This window comes from Montipora foliosa, chromosome 9 (assembly GCF_036669935.1).
Source record: "Montipora foliosa isolate CH-2021 chromosome 9, ASM3666993v2, whole genome shotgun sequence".
In the NCBI taxonomy this organism is placed as follows: Eukaryota; Metazoa; Cnidaria; class Anthozoa; order Scleractinia; family Acroporidae; genus Montipora; species Montipora foliosa.
In genome coordinates this window covers 34,423,543-34,444,660 of record NC_090877.1, presented here as the reverse complement: position 1 = coordinate 34,444,660, position 21,118 = coordinate 34,423,543, and the positions used below count along the sequence as shown (strand labels likewise).

Genomic DNA, 21,118 nt, shown 5'->3' with positions numbered 1-21,118 from the left:
GCAAAGACATGGACAAAAATGAAAAACGCAGGTACAGAACGTCCAAGGCTATTGTTTTTGGCCACTAAATATGCAAATTTGTGACGTTTTCTTTGACGTCGCCGTTCCTAAAGCTCCCTAATGTCCTTAAGTGCTTTCGCTCATGTGACCAACGCTTCAATGATTTTCATACATATCCTTGTATTTTCTAAGTTATCAAACCGATTTAAAATTCTTCTTTCGAGTCTGAAGATTTCCACCCTTGCACATTTATTCTCGCTTATTTGACCCATGGGAAAAGTAGAAATCTGTTCTCTGTTTGTGACGCGTAATTATGAAACATTACCCTGAAGGGCAAGAGCTTTTCTTTCGTAAAGAGAAATATGCAATTTTCGAGTCATAGTCTTTACCGTAAGCGGTACTACGAAAACCACCGATCGCCCACTTTCGTTGAGCATTTTGATGAAATTCCGCAACAGTGGAAAACACGTTTTCAAAATTTATGTATTTTCTGTGGCAATCGCAGAAAAACTTCCCAGGAAGAAAACTGTGGTGAAGTCTTCCCCTATTCCGATAATGTCTTGTATAATTTTCATTCTCAAGTCTCCTCCGAGAGCTTTTCCACGATTACACGTATATAGCTTAGTTCTGCCAATGCCTCTTAAGAATTTAACCTATTTACAAGCGAAAGTGGGCGGGGCAGAGACAAGTAAATTCCCACCCATTCCACAGATCGGTGGTTTTTGTAGTAGTTCTCTGAAAATTTGTATTCTGGCTACACAGTAAGACGAACACGATCTTTCCATTTCTGGAATATATATCAGTCAAGTGACCAGTTTGTTGCAAAACTTCAACATGACATCTGTTTCTTTGTTTCATTCCTCCAACATGGCGGCCGTGACGTCACTCGAAGCGAGTTTTCCCATAGTCCACGTACCTTCGACCCTCCCACGGGTGTAGCACGTGTAAAGTAACGGGCTGGAACATTGTCATTGAAGAGCCAACAATGGGCACTGATATTTATTGATAAACGAAAGAAGATAATCTCTCTTTGCGCTTGACCTCATGTGAATGTACATAAGAACAGCCCCGCCTCCCCTCCGCCCACTAAATAGCCAATCAGAAGTCGAATGTAGTAATTGCATTAAATAATTCGAGAAGAGCCCGCGTTTTAACTTTTATCCAACATGGCGTTGCGATTGACAAAATTACTTACCGGAAGTTCCACTTCTTTTCGTGTTTGTCCTCCTAAAAGGATAGGAGTGCAACGCATATTCTCTAAACTTTTGGTATGTGTTGTACTTTGACTTTTTTCGCGCTTAAACAGACTGTAATGTTACCTTAAAATATATATGACAAGCTTAATTAATGGATATCGAAAGTTGCGCAGTCAATTAAGAACTTATGCTTATGTTCAGATCGATTGATTCTCGTTTTGTGAAGATTTAGTTTTAGGGGCGGCGGTAGCTAATTGCTGTAGGGCGTAAAATTTCGTTAATTTGTTCTCCAATTCAAAGGTTTTGTGACGAATGAAACTGTTGCCGGTAACAGGTGATTTGCAACCAATCTCTAAGAGACACAGATGACAATGCCGCAATATGCAACTGCTGTTGGACGAGCAAAAGGAGCTAATGATAGATCTTTTGTTTTCGTGCACCAACATGGTACCGATAACGTTACGTAAAAACCACCGATATTAATGGTAGAAGAACTAAACATTGGGCATTCTGTTGTACGTGTACAGTTTTATTATTTTACTAGGAATTGAACTCTCGAAAAAAAATTATTTGAAGATTTGTAGATTATTGAAGTTGTCAACGCTACTTAACTGGCAACAAAAGAGTCTGTTTTCCCCAATAGCTTGCTTCCTTTTCATGCTGAATTTTAATTAATTAACGATTTTAATGTTTTTGAAATTTGGCAAAGGACACGCATTTCTGTGGTGACCCCCCACCCTTACACACTCCTATTTTATTCTTGGAATACCAGTAATATGGTAAACAATTCTTAGCGTGACTCAAAGTGCTACTCCCTCCCCCTCCCTCCCCAAAGGAAAAACAAAACAACTGTTTATTTGTTACAAGTGATATTTTCTGTGTAATTAGATCCGGTGCCTGTCTGCAGATTCTGAGATTAAGGTAAGTATAAGATCTCTATTTGTGGATCCTTTAGTCCTAAATTAACCTTAAACCTCTAAGCAGAAGTAACATCTTGTTTGTTCCTTCCTCGTATGATTTGCATATAGGTCCCTACTTTATTATGTGTGCGTTACCTAAATTAGCTATGCATTTGTGCTTTTGTTTTGTAGAACAGTACATACACCCAAGCATAAGTGCGTTAAAAATTCGAATCACCTTCATACAGAATTAAGTCTTGGTTACTTGAAAGATACAAAATTTTATTTTGAAAATAAAGCTTCTTTTATTCACATAAGCAGTATTGCTTCATTTACGCCGTTTTTGATTGCCTGGTTGTGGGAATAGTGCACTCTTTGGGACAGTTCCGTTGTTAGCTTGAAGTCCTCACCTTAGCCAAAATACACCCAGTACGGAAATGTTTTCCAAAAAAATTCATGTTCTCCCAACAAACTTTTTTTCTTCTTCAAATATGTTCTTTATTAGATTGTTCTTAGCAAATATCTGAAAAAAATTTGGGGGTCACTGTGCTCGTTTGAGAGAAAAGAAGCATTTATTTCGCTATCGGGCTTAGTTTGAGGGAAATCTCTTGCGTTTTGTATGTGCACATGCTCATGTGCGCGCGCTAATGATGCGAAAATCGTGCGCAGTAGAGATGCGCAATGCAATACTAAGGGATTACCATAAATAAATAAATAAATTATTATTATTATTATTACATTTTGCGTTTTCTCTTGGCCTTCATTGACTGAATACATGGCATGGCATGGTGATTACTTTACCTTTACAATATGCAAATATTTAGGTGATTCCTTTATCGTAATTGTTTCAGTTCACCACTTCTAATCACAACGAACCCTAAGAATGAAAAAAAAAAAAAGATTTTAATTATTTTGGCAGCGGATAAAACAACACAGAACTAGAGATGAAAGAGTTTCTTTTCTGACTTGAGTGAAACCATTACTCTAACATGTATTGACCGGCTGACTGGTTTCTTACGGCAGCAGTTTATGCAGTTGCTTTTGCTAAATGTAAAATTAAGACTTGTGCTATAGTTGCAAAATACAGTGTTGTACACAGTGGTCATACATGGCAAAATCAAAATATGAAAAACATTCAAGAGCTATGATCAGCATGCTTCAAATACCTTTAAAATAATCTGTCTCCATTTTACTGCTAGTCAAAGTAAGTCAGCTATTATAACTAAAGCATTTCAATTTTATCACAGTGTCTTCATTAGTTGAGAGACTGAATTAATTATTGGTCACATGATCTTAAACTACCTGACCATTTTAGTGGAGGCTGTACAATATGTGAATCGACATGCAAGCCACAAGATACTATGACATCTCTCCTACTAATGAAAGCTAGGTTTACATAACATTTGCTAGAGAAAAATGGGGTGAAATAACATGGCTGCATAGACGTAAAGTGAATGGTTCGAACTGAGTACCCCGGTACATAACGACTGTCCTGCTAAACCTGGTATGATAACATCATTTGGAACATCAACGGAGGCAGAGCACACATGAGTTCATTATACAACTAATTTTTTTTATAAATTAAAATAGCAGAATCATTGCTAAATGTTACTTCAATGGACTGGAACAGAACAGAACTTAGTGTCACTTCAAACGAAATGTTTTCAGTCCTTAAATTTGGCTGGGACTCACGTCTGCCTCCCAGATCTCGTCACTTGGCTCCTTTGCTGGAGTGACATGCTCCCACCTCGAACGATGATTATTTCTGGTCTTAGTTTGGATGGACTTCCTAAAGTCTATGCTACCAACGTAGGGGTGACTGGATTGGGGACCTCCATTGTAGTTGTAGGTGTCACAGGGTTGCTATCCACGTTAGTCAGTAATGTGGTTGGTTGTTTGATGAATGACTCTTGACCAAATACTGTTTCTGAGATGGTTTGCGGAAACGTAGATACTGATTTGTCTTCCGTTCTGGGCACTGGTGGCCCCTTGCTAGTACTCTTTGGTCGAAGGTGCTCTCTTGTTCTTTGGTACAGTTTGCCATTCATTTCAACAATATATGTCCTTGGCTCTCTGTCTGGGTTTTTGCGGTTGAAAATCCTGCCCTGTTCCCAGATGTGCTTTCTAGAGTTCCATATGTATACTGTTTCAGAGCTGTTAAGGACACGCTTGTTGCAGCTGGCTCTCTTATTGCAAAATTCTGCTTGCTTGGTTTGCTTCTGGAGGTTGGCTTCGTGATGAGCGTCGTTGGCTGGGTGCCTTGATTGGAGGGTGAGGTCACTACTCGGTAGTCGTGATCTGGGCTTCTGCCCATACAAGAGCTCATAGGGTGAAGGAAGGTGGTCATCCAGAGGAGGTATCCTGTTCATCTACAGGGCTGTTTTGGGGCACTGGTTATTCTCAGCTGCCTTCTTCCAAAGGGATTTTGTAGTACCAACACACCGTTCAGCTAAACCGTTAACTTGGTGGTGATATGGCGAACTATTATAAAACGTTAAGGTGATGCCACTCTCTCCGCATTTCTTCTTGAACATCTCGCTGACAAATTATTGGCTCCCAAAATCAGCAGTTAGTGCAGAGGGCAGGCCATACTCACCAAATAAACTGGTAAAGTGGTTGGAAATGGTTGATGCTGAGGTATTGTTCAGGGGTCTGATGATAGGGAACCTTGAGTAATCATCAACGATTATCAGGTAATTTGCACCATTGAACTGAAAGATGTCTGATCCGTGCTTCTCCCATGGTCTTGAGTGAGTGAGTGAGTGAAGCTATTAGTCTCTCCCCTCGGGGCTTTTCCACAGCGCACCAGTGGCTCAGTTGGTTGAGCATCGGGCTGTCATGCGGGAGGTCGTGAGTTCGACTCCGGCCAGACCAACACTCAGGGTCTTAAAATAACTGAGGAGAATGTGCTACCTTTGTAATTACATCTGCAAATGGTTAGACTTTCAAGTCTTCTCGGATAAGGACTGTAAACCGGAGGTCCCGTCTCATAACCCTTGTTGGAAATTAAATATTATGGGACGGTAAAGAACCCACTCATTATTCGATAAGAGTAGGGGACGTAGTCCCTGGTGTTGTGGTCTGAACTTATCTGGACGGGGGCATCTCTCACTTCCTAAAATAAAATTGTAAACTGTGTAATACTCAGTCTGGATAAAGTCCCCCGAAAAACATTGTAAATTAGTCCTGAAAAGCCCCGAGGGGAGAGACTATAGCTTCACTCACTCACTCACTCACTCTTGTTGGAAGATCGGGTTGCATTGCTGGCAGCTTTGGTTGTGCTTGTTTATATTTGTTGCATAATTCGAGTCTTTCACCATTTGACGAATGTCAAATGAAAATCTCTGATGAACTGATGTGAAAGATCCTGTAATTTTTACTAGTCTTGAAGAGTTCCATGTATACTTCTTGCTTGTTTTTTCAAAAATATCCCACTTCTGACACCATGAAATGATATGTATTCGGGAGTAGAAGGTAGTATGGCTGCGATGCTTGACTACATGTATGTAGTTTGCATCCAGACTTCCGCAGCCCTGGGATACCGTGCGGATACTATGACAGTGTGTGTGGGAACATTTAAAAAAGATGACATACAGGGAGGACCATATTGCTCTACACCTTCATATAGTACACTTAGTCTAGTTCTAAGTTAACTTTTATTTGCATTATCTTACAGTATGAAAAGCTTGTTGTGGAACCAATAAAGATTCCAAAACCCAAACCAGATGTCAATTCATTAGTCTTTGGTGCAGAATTCACAGATCACATGCTCGTCGTCGAATGGAATGTTAACAGCGGTTGGAGTGATCCAAAGATTACTCCATACCAGAACCTTTCCCTAGCTCCATCATGCTCAGTTTTGCATTATGGATTAGAGGTAAGTTATCTCAAATCTACTGCATGATCTGATTCATTGTTAACTCTTTTGTCTAAATAACAAATCACACCCAATTTAGACACAACAATCGTTCTTTAATCAAAGATGCCATGTTTGTAATTCAAGGCATTTCACATTGCATGCATGTGTACATGTGTGCATACAAGACTGGAGAAAACCCTCTAAATTTATCATTGACTTGTCTACAACAAAAAGGACTGAAATAAATTTTTGCCTCACTGTTGGTGATACATTAAATTTTGAAGGTATTATCTGATTGTTATGTATTATTACCTTCAGTTGGGTATTAAATCTGTTAATAATAGTCAAATTAGTACATTTATAGTGATGAGTGTGGTATGCATATTCATGCAAATCTTGCCACGTATAAGAAGTTGTTAAGTGTAGTGTTCATGTATTTCCCACTTGCTTATCCCAAAAGCAAATACAACATAATCTTTTTTTTTTTTTAATTTTTTTGGAGTTAATGAAATTATATTCCTGGCCCAAAAGGGTAGAAAGGGCAGTTTAAAGTTATTCTCATTTTGGGTGATTGTCTTTTTAATGACAGTGTTTTGAAGGTATGAAGGCTTACCGTGGTGATGACAACAAAATTAGACTATTTCGTCCCATTGAAAACATGCGAAGATTGAACAGATCAGCTGACAGAGCTTGTTTACCTGTAAGCAGGTTTTCATTATTTATCATTTATTAGTGAGTGCCAATGTCAAAATGACAGTATTCTGTAATCAGCTAAAAAGAATATCAGTCAATATCAATAGCCAAACGAATAATGAGTCCATGCATTGCCTGTGTTTACCCTTTATTATTATTATCATTATTATTATTATCATTATTGTTATTGTTATTGTTATTGTTATTATTTTGTATAACTTTATATTTTTCATGGTTTTCCCCAAAAGCACCTAGTAGGCTCTTGGGGAGGCCTTTTGCAAGGCAGAAGACTTAAAAGCAACAGTGCATACATGTTGCTTAGCTTATGCTTACATCATGTATGTATTATGTATGATAATGTATGTGATGGAAATAAAAAGAAAATTGGGGGTAACAACACATTTTTTAGAGATAATTAAGCTTCAATTTGGAAAAGAACGGCATACATAATTTGCTTTGTATTTTAAAGCTTTTTACAAATATTGTTGATTAACCCGTCTTTTGGATTGAAATGTCCTTACTGTACTTAATGGTCGTTGTTTCTGTTAACTTGTCTCTTTTTTCCTATGTTAGTTATCCCTTAACCCATTGACTCCTAGAAACGGGACTTAAGGACGGTGCCTAGCTACTAATTCAAAGGTATTTTTGCGCGGTTTACTGATCATGCGGGAAATGCAGATCTGAACAAGTGTTATTGAAATCCAAAAAGAAAATTGGGTGTAACCATGCGTCTTTCGAAGATAATTAACCCATTGACCGAAAGGTGTGAAAGTTAATAGATTTTACTCTGTCTGGTGCCAGATGTCGATTTTGCTTGTCAATGGGGCAAGTTCAGGAGTCAATGGGTTACTGAGAATTTTTTTGTATGTAGCATAATTCGAGGAAAGTAAGAAAACCACGAGCACAAATGTTCATTTGTTTGTGTTAGTTAAAGGTTCTGAAGTGTTGGCACAGATGTGACAAGTGGACACTGAAGTCCCCTTTGAGGGCCTCTCTTTACAACTTAACTGTTTATTTCTTTTTCCTTTCTTTTTCATGATTGCAGGGTTTTGATGGAGAGGAATTTCTGAAGTGTCTGAAGCACCTCATTAGTATTGAAAAAGAATGGGTTCCATACTCCAATAAGTGTTCACTTTACATCAGACCAACACTGATAGGAACAACAGTGAGTTTTGAATATCTGTTTGACAGTAAGTGAGAGTACTGGAGGAGAAAAATTACTTTTTGTTTTTTTATACATCAGCCTGCCCTTGGAGTAACTAGAGCCACATCTGCCCTCTTATATGTGATTTTGTCACCTGTGGGACCATACTTCAAGACTGGTACACTTAGCCCAGTTGCTCTCCTAGCTGATCCATCGTTTGTCAGAGCTTGGCCTGGCGGCTGTGGAGACTTCAAGATGGGAGGGTATATCTCAAAATTTCCTCTGAATTTTTTACTCTGTGATTTATAAAATTGCCTTGTAGGGTGCTAACCCTAACTATAACCTTACCAAACATTGTATGAATAACTAACAGCCAAAATGTGCAAATTTTTACTAGAGGTGTAGCCTGCGAACGCAGACGTATTTCCGGGTGAGAAATGACCGCCGGAAATACGTCTGCATTCACAGGCTACTAGAAATGTTGCTGTTCAAACAAAATGTTATTCGTCTTGGAAGAGAGGTTGATAGCTTGATCCTTGTCACTTATTTATTTCAACAGTAATTATGGGCCAACCATTCTTGCCCAGCAGCATGCTGAAATGCAAGGGCTTCAGCAGGTGCTTTGGCTCTTTGGAGAAGATCGGCAGGTTTGGGACTAGTTTTGTGAGACTTACTGTGGTTTGCCAGATGATTTTGCTTGCTGATTGGGGGCACTTTAGATGTTAATGTATTAACAACATCTTGGTCCCCTTAAGTGAAAGTGAGACTTATAGATTTTGATCTGGCTAACGCCAGTAATGCCAGACAACAACAACAATAATTATTGATTACAACACTTCACATTAGGATTAAATAATACAAGTCCAAACCAAAAATAGCATAGCTAATTGAGTTGGGTGGGAGCAAAAATAAATAACCTACTAATTTACAGACAATAATATTACATTATCTTTCATTTATTACAAATGACAAATGCAATTAAAGTCAAATTGTTGCAAACACAAGTACACAAGTAATAACCGGGGAAAAATAAATGAATAAAATTATCAGTTGCACAAAAATTATCACAAATAAAAGTAAACAGGTAAAAATGTTAGAAAAATACAAGGGCCACTGTAAGGCCACTTTGAGGACCACTGGTTTTTCAGTGATTACTGTTGTGTGTTACCCTCTATAAACAAAGTTGATTATTATTATTATTATTATTATTATTATTATTATTATTATTATTATTATTATCATTATAAAGAAGAAGGAACACAGATGTGATTACAACTATGATAAAGTACAGAGAATGGAAAAGGAAAGGGGGTGCTTTAGGTGGGTTAATTAATTAAAAAGATGACCAAAATCTTCAATATGAGCAAAAATGTCATTTAATCGCTCATTGAAAAACTATTATGTGCCATTGAAGATTTTGTCTTTAGCAGGCTGTCACTGAGTGAAAAGGCAGTGGTTAAAGGGCACTTGCAGTATTTAAACCTGTACCGGTAATCTCTGCCTGACGAGTCAGATGCTCTGCTCTACCTATTGAACTTCAGGAACTCCTACAGTGCCAAGTGGCTTATCTAGTTTCTTCTTAGACAAAGTTTCAGGAACATAGACAGAGTTTCCCACTTGTCTGTGGGCTGACTTCAGGGATTCTTGTAGCTTTACAAGTAGAGCATCTGACTGGTTTTATGCTTGAATCTTGCCTGTTCTGTTTCAAATTGTATCAGCATTGCAACATTTTGTAAGGAAGAACAAACTAAATTCGCAAATCCTTGTGGTAGTACTGTTGTAGTAAAATTGATGCCATCATAAAAATAGTGATTCATCTGTTTGTTATAGGTTACTGAGGTGGGAACCATGAACATATTTATGTTGTGGATTAATGACAAAGGAGGTTAGTGTCACAATGTACATGTAATGCAACAAAAGCTTTGACATCCCTCCTAGGCCAATCCAGCTGTTTCCTTTGACGTTTGGCTTCAGTCAAGCCGTTCTCCAACATCCAGTTGTATTTATGAACTTACGTTACAGAGCTCTTAAGTTATTTGGTGGATTGGGAGCAAATAATAAAATAAAATGTAATTGAAAGAAGAGAACCATGAATGACACAGCTCAGGATGTTGGTGTTACAATATTGCATCAAATCATGTAGTAGGGTTTTTTTTTTACGAATATCATAACTAGACTCTTTGAAAAAGGTAATACTAAAGTCCGAGATATATGAAGTCCTTAGGTCATGCATAACAGCAGAGCATTTAGCTTGTAAAGAAAATTCCAATACCAATATTGCTCTTGTGGTCCCAGCTAGGATAATAACTGGTTGAAATGGATTGATAAGGGCTTGTGTGAGTGTATAAGTTATTCAATTTCAGTAAGACATTTGATGCTTTTTCTCTTGAAATCTTCTCTAACAAACTAAATTACAGGAAACAGAGAGATGTAGTCAATGGAATAACAGGAGGTTTCATGAATGTCAACAAGAAGTCCCTGACGGGACAGCCCTGGGCCCGATATTGTTCTGTTTTGTGGTCAATGATCCGCAGTTGGCTAATCTAACAATGAATAAAGTTAAAAGTGTGAAGCATTGGGGGACAATTAACTAAATGACCTTAAACCCTTCCAAGACATGCATGTAAGAAGTGCTTCTATGTCATAATACCACCATGCAAGGCTTATCCACTGCCACCTCTTTATGGACTCAAGGGCTGATTGTGAGTTCGGGGAATCCATCCTTTTTGTTGTTATTTTTCATTTGTTTACTGATTCTTAGAAAAGGAGCTAATGACACCACCACTCAATGGCTTAATCCTCCCAGGAATTACAAGAAAGTCATTGCTTGAGTTGGCAAAAAACTGGGTAAGGGAGCAAATCAACATTTATTTTGATGATAATGATAATGAAAATGGACACATACATGTGCTAAATGATACTACATTTACCGGTAATTAATATAATGTGGATTTTGATGAGATGTTGTCAAGTTTGTTTATATATTGTCCAGGTGTTTTTCCACAGTAGTTTTGTATATGTTTCATTTGCAGGGAGAATTCAAAGTATCAGAAAAGGACTTTACCATGAAAGATGTCATTCGCGCAGCTGAGGAAAACAGGGTACTGGACAGGCTTGCATTTTTCAACTCTGTATTGAACAGTTTCTTGAGCTCTTTCAATGAGTAATTGTTAAGTATTCTGAGACACAAGTGATGTTGAATTTGGGGAAAAGAGCAAAGGGACACTTCGTGATGCTTATTGAAATCGGTGTGCATCTAATTAAGGGCATCTTGTTCAATATACACTTAATGTGTGGTCCCGAGGGAAACAGTTAGTTTTGTTTTCCCGAGAGTCCCAAGTCCTGATGTCTTAAGTCCTGAAACATCAGGACTCAAGGGAAAACAAAACTAACTAGTTTCCCGAGGGACCAGACATAAAGTGCTTTGTTGTATATTTAGACTTTTTCTCAACAATCGCAGCAAAACATCTGGAGCGGGCAACAACTGTGGAATTGTATCCTGATCAGGATACATTTGAATTTGATCAGGGGCACGTGACCAAGAACCAACCAATCACAGTGCTCGTTTTGTTGAGTGAAAGGCTAGGTATATGACAATCACTTATGATATGATGCACCATTGTAACACCAACAGGTGCACAGCAATGTGAATTTGTTTGTAAATATACTGTATTGTCTTATCCTTCCTGCAGATAAAGGAAATGTTTGGAGCGGGTACAGCCTGTGTAGTGAGTCCAGTCAACAGAATTCTTTATGAGGGTCAGGTATGACTGGTACCATTCTTTTAAAAAATTCAACTTAATTTGATGACCCCAGTCATCAGGATATAGCACAATGGGTCTCTCGAAGATTTACGGTTATACCGGTATTTAATATTCAGCAATCAACAAGCCTTAAGAAAGGTTAATAGCTGTGGAAGTTAGCATTTCCGATTGGCAAGTTACACTTGCAGTCCCTGCGTCGCTTATTTCCCTTTCGTAAACGGTCGTTGCCATTTGAAACGGTCGATGCCATGTTTTAGCTCTGAATTACACTCATTAGGTCTAAGAACTCAAAAGGTTGCGGTTACTGGGGGTTATGTCTCGCTGGTCATATGAGTTAGGGTTCGGGTTAGGGTTCTGTTTAGGGTGAGGGCTAAGAACCCGAGTTCGAATCTTGAAATTTACGGACTCTTTTTTTCCTCCAGTTTTTCTTTTATAAATGGTTTTTTTCCTTTTTTGTCTTAATTTTGGTAATATTTTTTCTTGGTTTGTTTCTTGTAATTTTCTTTGAAGTGAAATGTGTAGTCGAAGTGTTGGCATCGACCGTTTGAAGTTTCAAATGGCAACGACCGTCCGACCGTTCTGAGAAATGGCAACGACCGTTTCAAATGGCAACGACCGTTTACGAAAGGGAAATTTGCCCCTGCGTCAGCATTGGTCTCTTGTTTAAGCACTCTTCCATGTAATGGTTGCGTGGCAACTAGAAAGGGAACAGGTGAAAAAACATTGCAGCTCCAGGCGGGAATTGATTTGCACGCCTCTGTGATCAAAGGCAGATATGAACATATTTGATACAGCGGTTGCTTGGCAACCAGTAATGGAACAACTGGAGAACATTGCATAGTTCTAGGCAGGGAATCGATACAAGCTCTTTATCACCGGTCTGATGCTCGTTGAGTTTCAAGAATTCATGATGAGCTTAACTAGGTTCTTGCATAGTGCCCCACTAGGATTTTGGGCTCGACATTGTGAACGACGTGTAAGGACGCCGAGATTGTGTTGAGTGTACCCTTTGCAGGAAATGACGCAATGGCTGGCCCACCTTCGGCCATTAACACTTTTAAAAAACCATTGTGTTTATCATTTATCCGTCACTCATAATAATAGAATTGTTTTCTTTACTTAGAACATAATGATTCCCACTATGGAGAATTTTGAGGTCTCGAAGCGATTTTATGATGAACTCACTGCTATTCAGGTCAGTTTTATCCCCATCTAAGTTCTTTTTCAAACCCTGAGCGGGACTAGATTTCGAGTAAGTATTAATTCTCAAATGCTTCACGGCTTTAGAGACACTTTCGGCCAACATAATTATATTAAACAGTTGTCCCTCTATGGAATTCCTTATCAGGCTGGTGATTTTTAACTTTGCGAATCGGTGAACTTCCAAGGCAACTATTGTATCGATTCTTGATTACATTATTATTTCTAGCTTACAATTTGCTTTCTTTATTCAACTTACATGTAATAGTATTTTATCAGAAATTGCTTCCTATAACAAGCCCGGAGATAGGCCGAAATTGCATGCCTAAACTGCTTGGTGAAGAAGTCACAGTTAGTCTAGATATTACGTATACTTTCATGCTCTTCACATACTCCGTTGTATGCCTTACAGTGGAACGAAGCACGGTAAAGTTTTTTTAGTTGTTTAATCCTGGGAATGCCCCTTAAGAAGTGGTAACAAAGTATGTAGTTAGGTTACCGTAATGAAGCACGTAAAAAGATGCTTTCAGCGATGTAACGGGTTGCGCGGAAAAGTGCTTAAAACAACTTACAGGCGGGGTGTTCGGGGCCGTTGGATGAGCCTATCGCCAAGGAAGAGCGACCGAACTAGTATAAATCGGAAAGACGTAGGTTCGACTCGGATTTTTTCCGAGTATTCCCGAGTCACCATAGGAAAAATATACCATCTTATTCATGACAAAGGTTTTGTTTTATTTTCCAGTACGGACGCACACCTTCCCCTTGGACGGAAATTGTTGATTAATGGAAGAAAAACTAGCTGTGTGTTTTAAATTTCTTAAAATCTGATGCTGCAAAGACGTTCAGGTGGAAAACTGGCAACATATTTTTTCCGACCCGAAGCTTTCAACCTCAAAATAAAATTTTCGCCTCTGAGAGTCATTTTAGCTAGTATTTGCAAGAGACCATCAAATCGCACTTCAATGAAAGATCGGGGCGGCGTAAACAATCAAACTATAATCGCTTCTCGACACATTATCAAACATAGTTCGGTTGAAAGAAGTAGGAATGTGAACTGAAAAATGTTGAAAGTCAAAGACTTTGTTGCGACATTCATAATTCTATAATCCAGAGCAGCACAATAATATTTCTGATTGACAACCTGGGGCCGGTTGCTCGAAACCCTGTTAGCGCCGTAACGGTTGGTTAAGAGGTATCAAAACCTATGGGTTTCCATGGTATTTAAGGATGGTGACTACTAATTCAAAGGTATTTTTGCGCGGTTTACTGAATATGCGGGAAAAGCAAATCTTAAATTGGGGGTAACCACGCATTTTTGAAAGATAATTAATCAACGATATTTGTACAAAGCTATGTATGAAGTTCTTTTCCAAACTGAATCTTAATCATCTCTGAAAAATGCGCGGTTATCCCCAATTTTCTTTTTGGATTCCAAGAGCACTTGCTAAGTTCTGCTTTCGCCGCATAGTTTTAAACCGCGCAAGAATATCCCTGTCGTAATAAGCACCACCCATAGGAAATCGAGTATCTCAAGATGCGCAGAACGTATGTGCAATAACAATAGTAAGCACCGTCCTTAACGCTAGTTCATTAGCGCCAACCGTGCTTAGGGTAACCCGGGCGTGGTTGCGGTGTAAACCTCAGTTTACGTTAGATGATGTCATGTTTACTTTTGAAGGAGAATTAGTAGAAAATTGAATGAACACCAACCCACATCCCCCCTCAAAAAAGGAATGAAAATCTTGTCTAGTTGTGATACTGTTTATGTATAGCTTGGTCAAACTCTTTTTCAATTTTGGCCTCTGAAAATAGCATCGCATCGACTTTTGTCATCGGTCAATGACCAAAGCATAAATAGGCTACAGAGTGCAATATGGAATGGAAACACGGCGATGGAGTAATTTTGTTGAGAAAAATAAATGAAAATCGCATGAAGTTGCTCGGGCATTTCGTGATTTAAGGTCACTCTGTTTTGAAAGTTCTGAAATTGTGCTCGTCTACGGCTCGTGCAATTTCGTGAACTTTCAGAACATCAGTCAGGTGCCCACAAGTCACAAACGCACTCGCGTTCATACGATTTCCTAAAGCGATATTCACTGTTTATAAACAATTCTTTTGTTATATACATTTTGCCAACCACAGAACAAAAGAACCTTTGTTTCGACAGCCAGTATACTTATTTTAGGTCATAAAGCCATTTGCATTATTTTGCAAATCAGCTTTCGTCATGCAGTTTATACCTTGTCTTGTGGTTCGTTTGAACGGTCGGCTCTTGAAACAAGTTCTGAGATTCACTCTGATTATTTTTCTTTGAAAAAACTTGAAGGCAGTTTCACATTAATTTGAAAACGACGGGTAAATTTCCTAACAGAAGGACTAATTTTTAAGACACCGTTTCATTTTGTCAATATTTCTTCACAATTCAGCTTTATTCTTTGAATCCGTACGGACGAATTGATGAAGAAGGATGACTTAACGAATTCTAAGGTAACCCCGAAACGTTTCAAAGTATTTATTAAATGCAATTTTAGTACAACTTTTATACTATTTGTACTGTGCTTCTCTAGAAGTAACAGTTATAAGAGTTAGCTAGCCATGTAGTGCTTAAGGTTAATACAAAAGGGTGTAAAATTCGCTTTGCAAAGTGGTACAATAAACTAAGTTTTGTCACCGGAGGTGTTTACTTCCTTTTTTTTGTTCCAACGAGGAATGGGGATATTTGCGTTCATTCACAGGCTGGTTCCTCCCTTGCGATGAACAAAGTATGTGACGCGCTGTTTTTTTATCGGTCGACGGTAAGCCGTTAGGGAGGTAGCCTGCGGGAGATCTCGAGCGGTGAAGCCGCGACAAGGCTGGGGCGAACTTTCTTTCCCCCGCAGTCCAGTCTTCTCGCGCGGTTCGAGATTTTTCGTGCTCCTCCAGCTACGCAGGCCATTGGGGAGGTAATCTCAATTTGATAATGAATGAACAGGATGGTTTCTAAAGAAACTGGTGCTTCGTCGGTGGGAGGAAAAAAGAGATGAAATAAACAGAAATGTGATGATAAATGGCTATTCAGAAGAAGGATTTAAAATGTCTTTTAACAAATCTCTTAAAACATCGTTGGTTAGATTTACCTTTACACTGAAAACTGACAGCAGCGGCCGCTGGTAGAGATTTTTTTGCTTGAAAGGAAAGATATGGTTAAGGTATAGGATACCTTCTGAAATCTGGTCGGAAGCCTTTGTGTCTCCGCCCTTGTGGTATAACTGACTAATAAGAATTGAAAATTGGTGATGAGGACTTATTTTGAAATTTCTAAAGAACTCAAAACCATCTAGATTTGTCTATAAGTAGTTAAGCCTGGTTCACACATACGAAGCGAATGCAAATGAAGTTCACACGTCCAACGCAAACGCAAGGGAAGTAAGACACGCAGGCGCAGTTCAAGTCCTCTTTCCAAGATGGTGGATGAGAATGAAACTACGAGTTTCTTTGAGTTGCGTTTGCGTTTCCGCGGTTCACACGTGTTAAATGCAAACGCAAGGGCAAATGCAAACCCAAGAAAATGGAAAATTTTCCTTTTCTGGTGTCTGCGCTTGCGTTTGCATCGAGGTAGTTCACACGTGTATTTCATTGTGTTTGCGTTTGCGTCGTACGTGCATGTGAACCAGGCTTTAGTATCACAAAAAAACGATCAACCAATCCCAAACCAAGAAAAATGGCACAAACTACACTGGATCAAGAAATTAATTGGAAAGTAGCCTACACTTTGGGCTCTAAATGTACCAAGAGCTCAAAACTTTGTTTTTGATTTTAAATTCTTACATCGACGACCATCGACCAACAGCTTTCTTGAAAAAATAGGACTTGGAGATAATGAGTTGTGGACCTTTTGTCAAAACGAAAAAGGAAGCCCGCTCCATTTGTTTTGGGACTGTAACAAAACTCGTTTCTTTTGGAATAATGTTTTTTCATGGATCATTGGAGGCCTGCAAAATTTTGACGGTAAAGAGAGTACTTTTCAGGCAGTTGAAAAGTTTTTACATTGTTTTGTATTGTAAAGTAAGTATTTGTGGTGTGCAAGGCTAATGTAACGTCAGCCTTTGTAACACATTGGTAAAAAGAAAGAAAAAATGTAGATTATGAAAGATACTTCTTCCTAACTGAATTCGAGGGCCGTACTGTGTTCGTACGCGGGTCACAAGAGTTGAACTGAAAACGCAAAAACATAAAAGTTTGAAACAAAAACATACAAGTTGAACAGTGAGAGGGCAAGGAGAAAGCCATGCTCCTGCTGGGTCAAAAAGGAGGTTAGTAAGATATTTAATTGTTATATCTTTTAGTTGTTATATCTTATAGTCGCGCGAGAAGACGCATCTTGAAATTAAAAGTTCCGTAATATTTAACAATTATTCCTCGAGCCCGAATGGGCTCTGAGTCAATAGCCCATTCGGCCTTCGGCCTCATGGGCTATTGACTCAGAGGCCATGAGGGCGAGAGGAATAATTGTTTTAGTAAAATCCAACTAGTTGGTCAAAAATATCGAGACAAAACATCTTTCGCTAGTTAAAGCTACACTTTAATTGTTGTTTTGGTTTTCAAAGCCGGCGCTTTTCGCTACTAGTGGGCTATAACAAATAGCCTACTAGTAGCTCAACCAATCAGAACGCAGCATTGATAATAGACCACTAGTTGGATTTTACCAAATAGATTTAGCCAAGCCTAAAAGCGGGGCTCCCGGTTTATTTATTCTTACAATAAGTTAACCTGCCTTGCGCCTACGATCCAATCGAAACCCAGTACCTGGTCAGCGGTCAACCTTAAAAAAAGCTGACCTCGAAGCTCTAAACCTGAGCCCGCGTGATACTGGCCACATTGGCATACATGGAGGGGTGGACGGTCATACGATCCCAAGGTGTTTTCGGTCATCAGTTCTTTCCATCCCTCAAACTGACATTTCCCTTTTTATTCAACTTATACGACGTACAGTCTACTTTAGACTAGACTATACTACTTTAGATTTTAAACAAGCTGAGAAGATTCATAATAGGCGAGGCAAAGAGTTGAACCCGGATCGATGGCTTCACCTTGCAGTTTCCGATATCCACTAGACTAACGAGTTATTGTGGGATATTGCGTCGTGTAATTGTTACGAAATGTCAAATGTCAGGTTGAGGGATGGAAATTAGCGTTGACCGGTGTTTTCTCGCACAGATAAGTTACCATATTTCCTTACCCATGGTGCTCCGCTCCAATGGAACATGGCCCCATAAGTTGACCGATAACAAGAGCCCATACACTATCTGAAAAACATGTGATTATGGCCACTATACTACATGCCTTCGCGTTGTTTTACAGACCACGTCGTCAGAAGCTGGGCCATGCTCGACCAATCGTAGTCAACCGTTTAAACGTTGACCACGTTCGGAGCTGGTTGATCAAATGACCAAATTATTTAGTTGAAATGGCTTTGCCCCACACAACGCGACCTAAGAACCCAGTTAGTAGTTCATGGTAGTTAAATAGGACTGTTTGTGTGGAGATACACTGTGTAGATTGACCTAATAGTTCTTTTCTATTTGCACCACCAGACAAACCATCCGAGGCTCTCGTCTGTCTTTGATAAGTACAAACGATCCTTTTCTGTATCCGAGTGCTTTGATACAATACTCATAAATGGTACCCATTCCCAGAAACGAATTCTGTCGACATTTAGCCTACACGTGCGCAAGTATTTACTACCTCAGTCATTATCGTACCTAGATGATTAATGATAAATGATCGCGACCTCCAGCTGATTTTCAATGAAAGAAATCTGCGAAACATGGACACACAGTTCTGAGCAATCGCGGAAATTCGAAACGATAATAGTTGCCTACCGAGACATTAGATTCCACTTCGCCTGCTCATCTTTCTGAACCAACCAGTGGTGCATAGTTATTTTCGGAAGGCCCCCGGCTGTTTGAAGGAACTTGATGAGTTGCCATCTGACCGAATGAAATCGGGTCAATTCTACAAGATCAGGGCATGATTTTATATGTTTTCTTGTGGAGGAGACAAGTGGAAAGAACGATTAACATTGAGAAGTATCTTGATGAGAAAACGTGGTTTCGTTTGTCATAGTGGACAACGAAAAGTCAAAAACCGGCATGGTTGAGAATTGAGACAAAGTTGGTTGCAGAAGATCCTGTTCAAAGGGTATTAGCATGTCCTGCTCCTGCTGGGTCAAGGTATTATTATTATTAGTGTCTCTTTCCTGGGGTAAATGATACGGCGTGAAGCGTAAATGTTCCATCAGAAGTTGCTCTTCCATTTGAACTTGCTGAACATCTGGCTGTGTCTGTGAAGGAAATTGATTATTTACTAGCGGAGGAGAATACATGTAGCCGCGTTGCTGCCCAAATGCACCAGAGAGCTGTTGACTAGTTTGACCTTCAGGCCGGGCTAGGGTTCGCTGCTCGCGGAAACTCTTCTGAACACAAATTTCTTCAAGGCGCTTAAGGCAAAGCTCATAGCTGACAGCCACAGTCTTCTCTGCACACGTCCCGGCGCATTCACGACGGATTTCTTCAAATTTCTTCAAAATTTTATCGGTAACGGAATATTCCTGTTCGATGTCTTTTCTAGATTTTACCTCCCCCAGTTGTTCGAGCAGATCCCGTAATTCTCCTTCAATTCTTATTTGCTTTTGAATATCCTGGAGTTCTTCATTTTGTTTGTTTATTGTACTTAAAAGTTCCGTGTACATTTTCGTCAAAAACGAGTGAACGCTCTGTTGTGCAGTCGACAAATTTACAGGAAAATGAAGTCGTTGTAGGAACTGTTGAAAATCAATCATATCATTACTTGTCAGTTTATCGATATCGCTGCATGGGCTCTGTGGCGTGGACGGGATGTTTTGACAGCCCTCCGAACAAAGACACGAATCAAATGAGGTTGCTGAAGTAACGGGACTAAACTCACTCGCTTTCGTCTCCGTTTCCACTTTTTTCTCATTTTCGACACCTGGCGACGACCTAACTGAAAACTCGATTGGGCAAGCAGAGGAAGTTGACCTTTCACCTGCATTTCTATGGCAGGCTCGAATGTGGGCGAATTTCTCCCGATCAGATGCTAAAATTTCGCGATGTTTCGCGCAAACTTCTTCGTACGGTGCCACCCAAGAGAGGCAAGTTATCGCTTGAGGCTGAGAACTCCAGTCACTGTAATTCAAATGGTAAAGCGATCGAAGCCAGATCCACGACTGTCCTTTTGTAAAATGTCGGTAATAACATGTGGTTAATTTTCCTGTCAAGAGCAGAATTTCGTGGTATTCCGACAAATTTTCAAGGTCTTCGTGATGGCAGTACTCGTATAACGAATTTCCGATTAATTCTGAAGGGAAAAAACCAAGAACGAAAGCAACTCGTTTGTCCAGGTATTCATATTTTCCTGCAATACTTAGCCTTGCGGTAAATTTTGTTTCCGGACCATCCGAGCGAACGAAGGTGGTGTTTGACGGCACTCGATTCGAAGGTTTTGCCAATACAAGAATACGATGCGAATCTTCCAATTTTGAAACCTCATCGAGTCGTAAATTTTGAAGAATTGCTCCACAACAGCTGATAGACTCAAAACCATTTACCTGCGCGTAAGGGCCACGGCGAAAGTGACATGTAAACTGACTGACGCGTTGTGCATGCTGAGAATTACCGGAGCTGTCCCTCAAAGCAAACAATAACTTCTCGAAAATAAAATGATGTTGATAGTCAACAAAGTAAAAAATACTCTGCTTTAGAACTTGGCTCGGCAAAAGTCCAACGGCATTGAGTACATTATCTGAAACGTAAACAATGTCACTGTTACTGTCCACAGCAAAGACGAAAGTAGAAGACGATTCCTGGAACACGAAGGAAAACTCGTCATCCGTCATGAAAGCGGGTTTTACGTTTCGAAACGGTTCCATCGCAGTCCTCTCGTTTGCAAGTTGTTCTTGCTCGCGAAAATATTCTATAGTGATTCTCAAAATTGAACATTTTTGCGTGCTTTTCTTCGTATGACACCGATCAGCAATACACAGCGCAAGTTCCTCGATCAAACCATTGAATCGGTTGCGGCGCTTTCTCTCCGTTTCATTGCGTCGTTTGATTTCGTCGCTTGCCATAAGTTGCTCGGATAAGCTTAGAGTTTTGTCCCGGTCTGCCTTGCCTGCACTCGCCAGAAATTTTCCGAAGATCGAGACTAATATATTCTCCTGCAACCCCAAACAATTTCTTATTTGATTGAAGATCAGGAACTTGTGATTGGTTCAATGGCGGCATTGTTCTGGACACCATTGTAAAGGGTGACAATAAACGAGTTGCCACAATATAGACTTCTACGTCAGGGCACGTAAGAAGTGG

General features: G+C 39.5%; 2 protein-coding genes across 2 annotated transcripts; one reads left to right on the top strand and one right to left on the bottom strand.

The window, feature by feature from the left end:
- Nucleotides 1-1,136: 1,136 nt before the first annotated feature.
- On the top strand, nt 1,137-15,427 carry LOC137970695 (branched-chain-amino-acid aminotransferase-like). The gene is made up of 13 exons (XM_068817227.1): nt 1,137-1,268; nt 2,085-2,117; nt 5,772-5,972; nt 6,544-6,654; nt 7,693-7,812; nt 7,891-8,054; nt 8,351-8,438; nt 9,622-9,676; nt 10,553-10,638; nt 10,824-10,892; nt 11,484-11,555; nt 12,679-12,750; nt 13,498-15,427. Exons 1-13 carry the CDS (start codon nt 1,167-1,169, stop codon nt 13,537-13,539), a joined length of 1,215 nt encoding a protein of 404 aa, XP_068673328.1. The 5' UTR covers nt 1,137-1,166; the 3' UTR covers nt 13,540-15,427.
- A 3,383-nt stretch (nt 15,428-18,810) lies between these two features.
- Nucleotides 18,811-20,880, bottom strand: LOC137971752 (circadian locomoter output cycles protein kaput-like). The gene has a single exon (XM_068818524.1). The coding sequence runs from the start codon at nt 20,878-20,880 to the stop codon at nt 18,811-18,813; it is 2,070 nt and encodes a 689-aa protein (XP_068674625.1).
- Nucleotides 20,881-21,118: the final 238 nt, after the last annotated feature.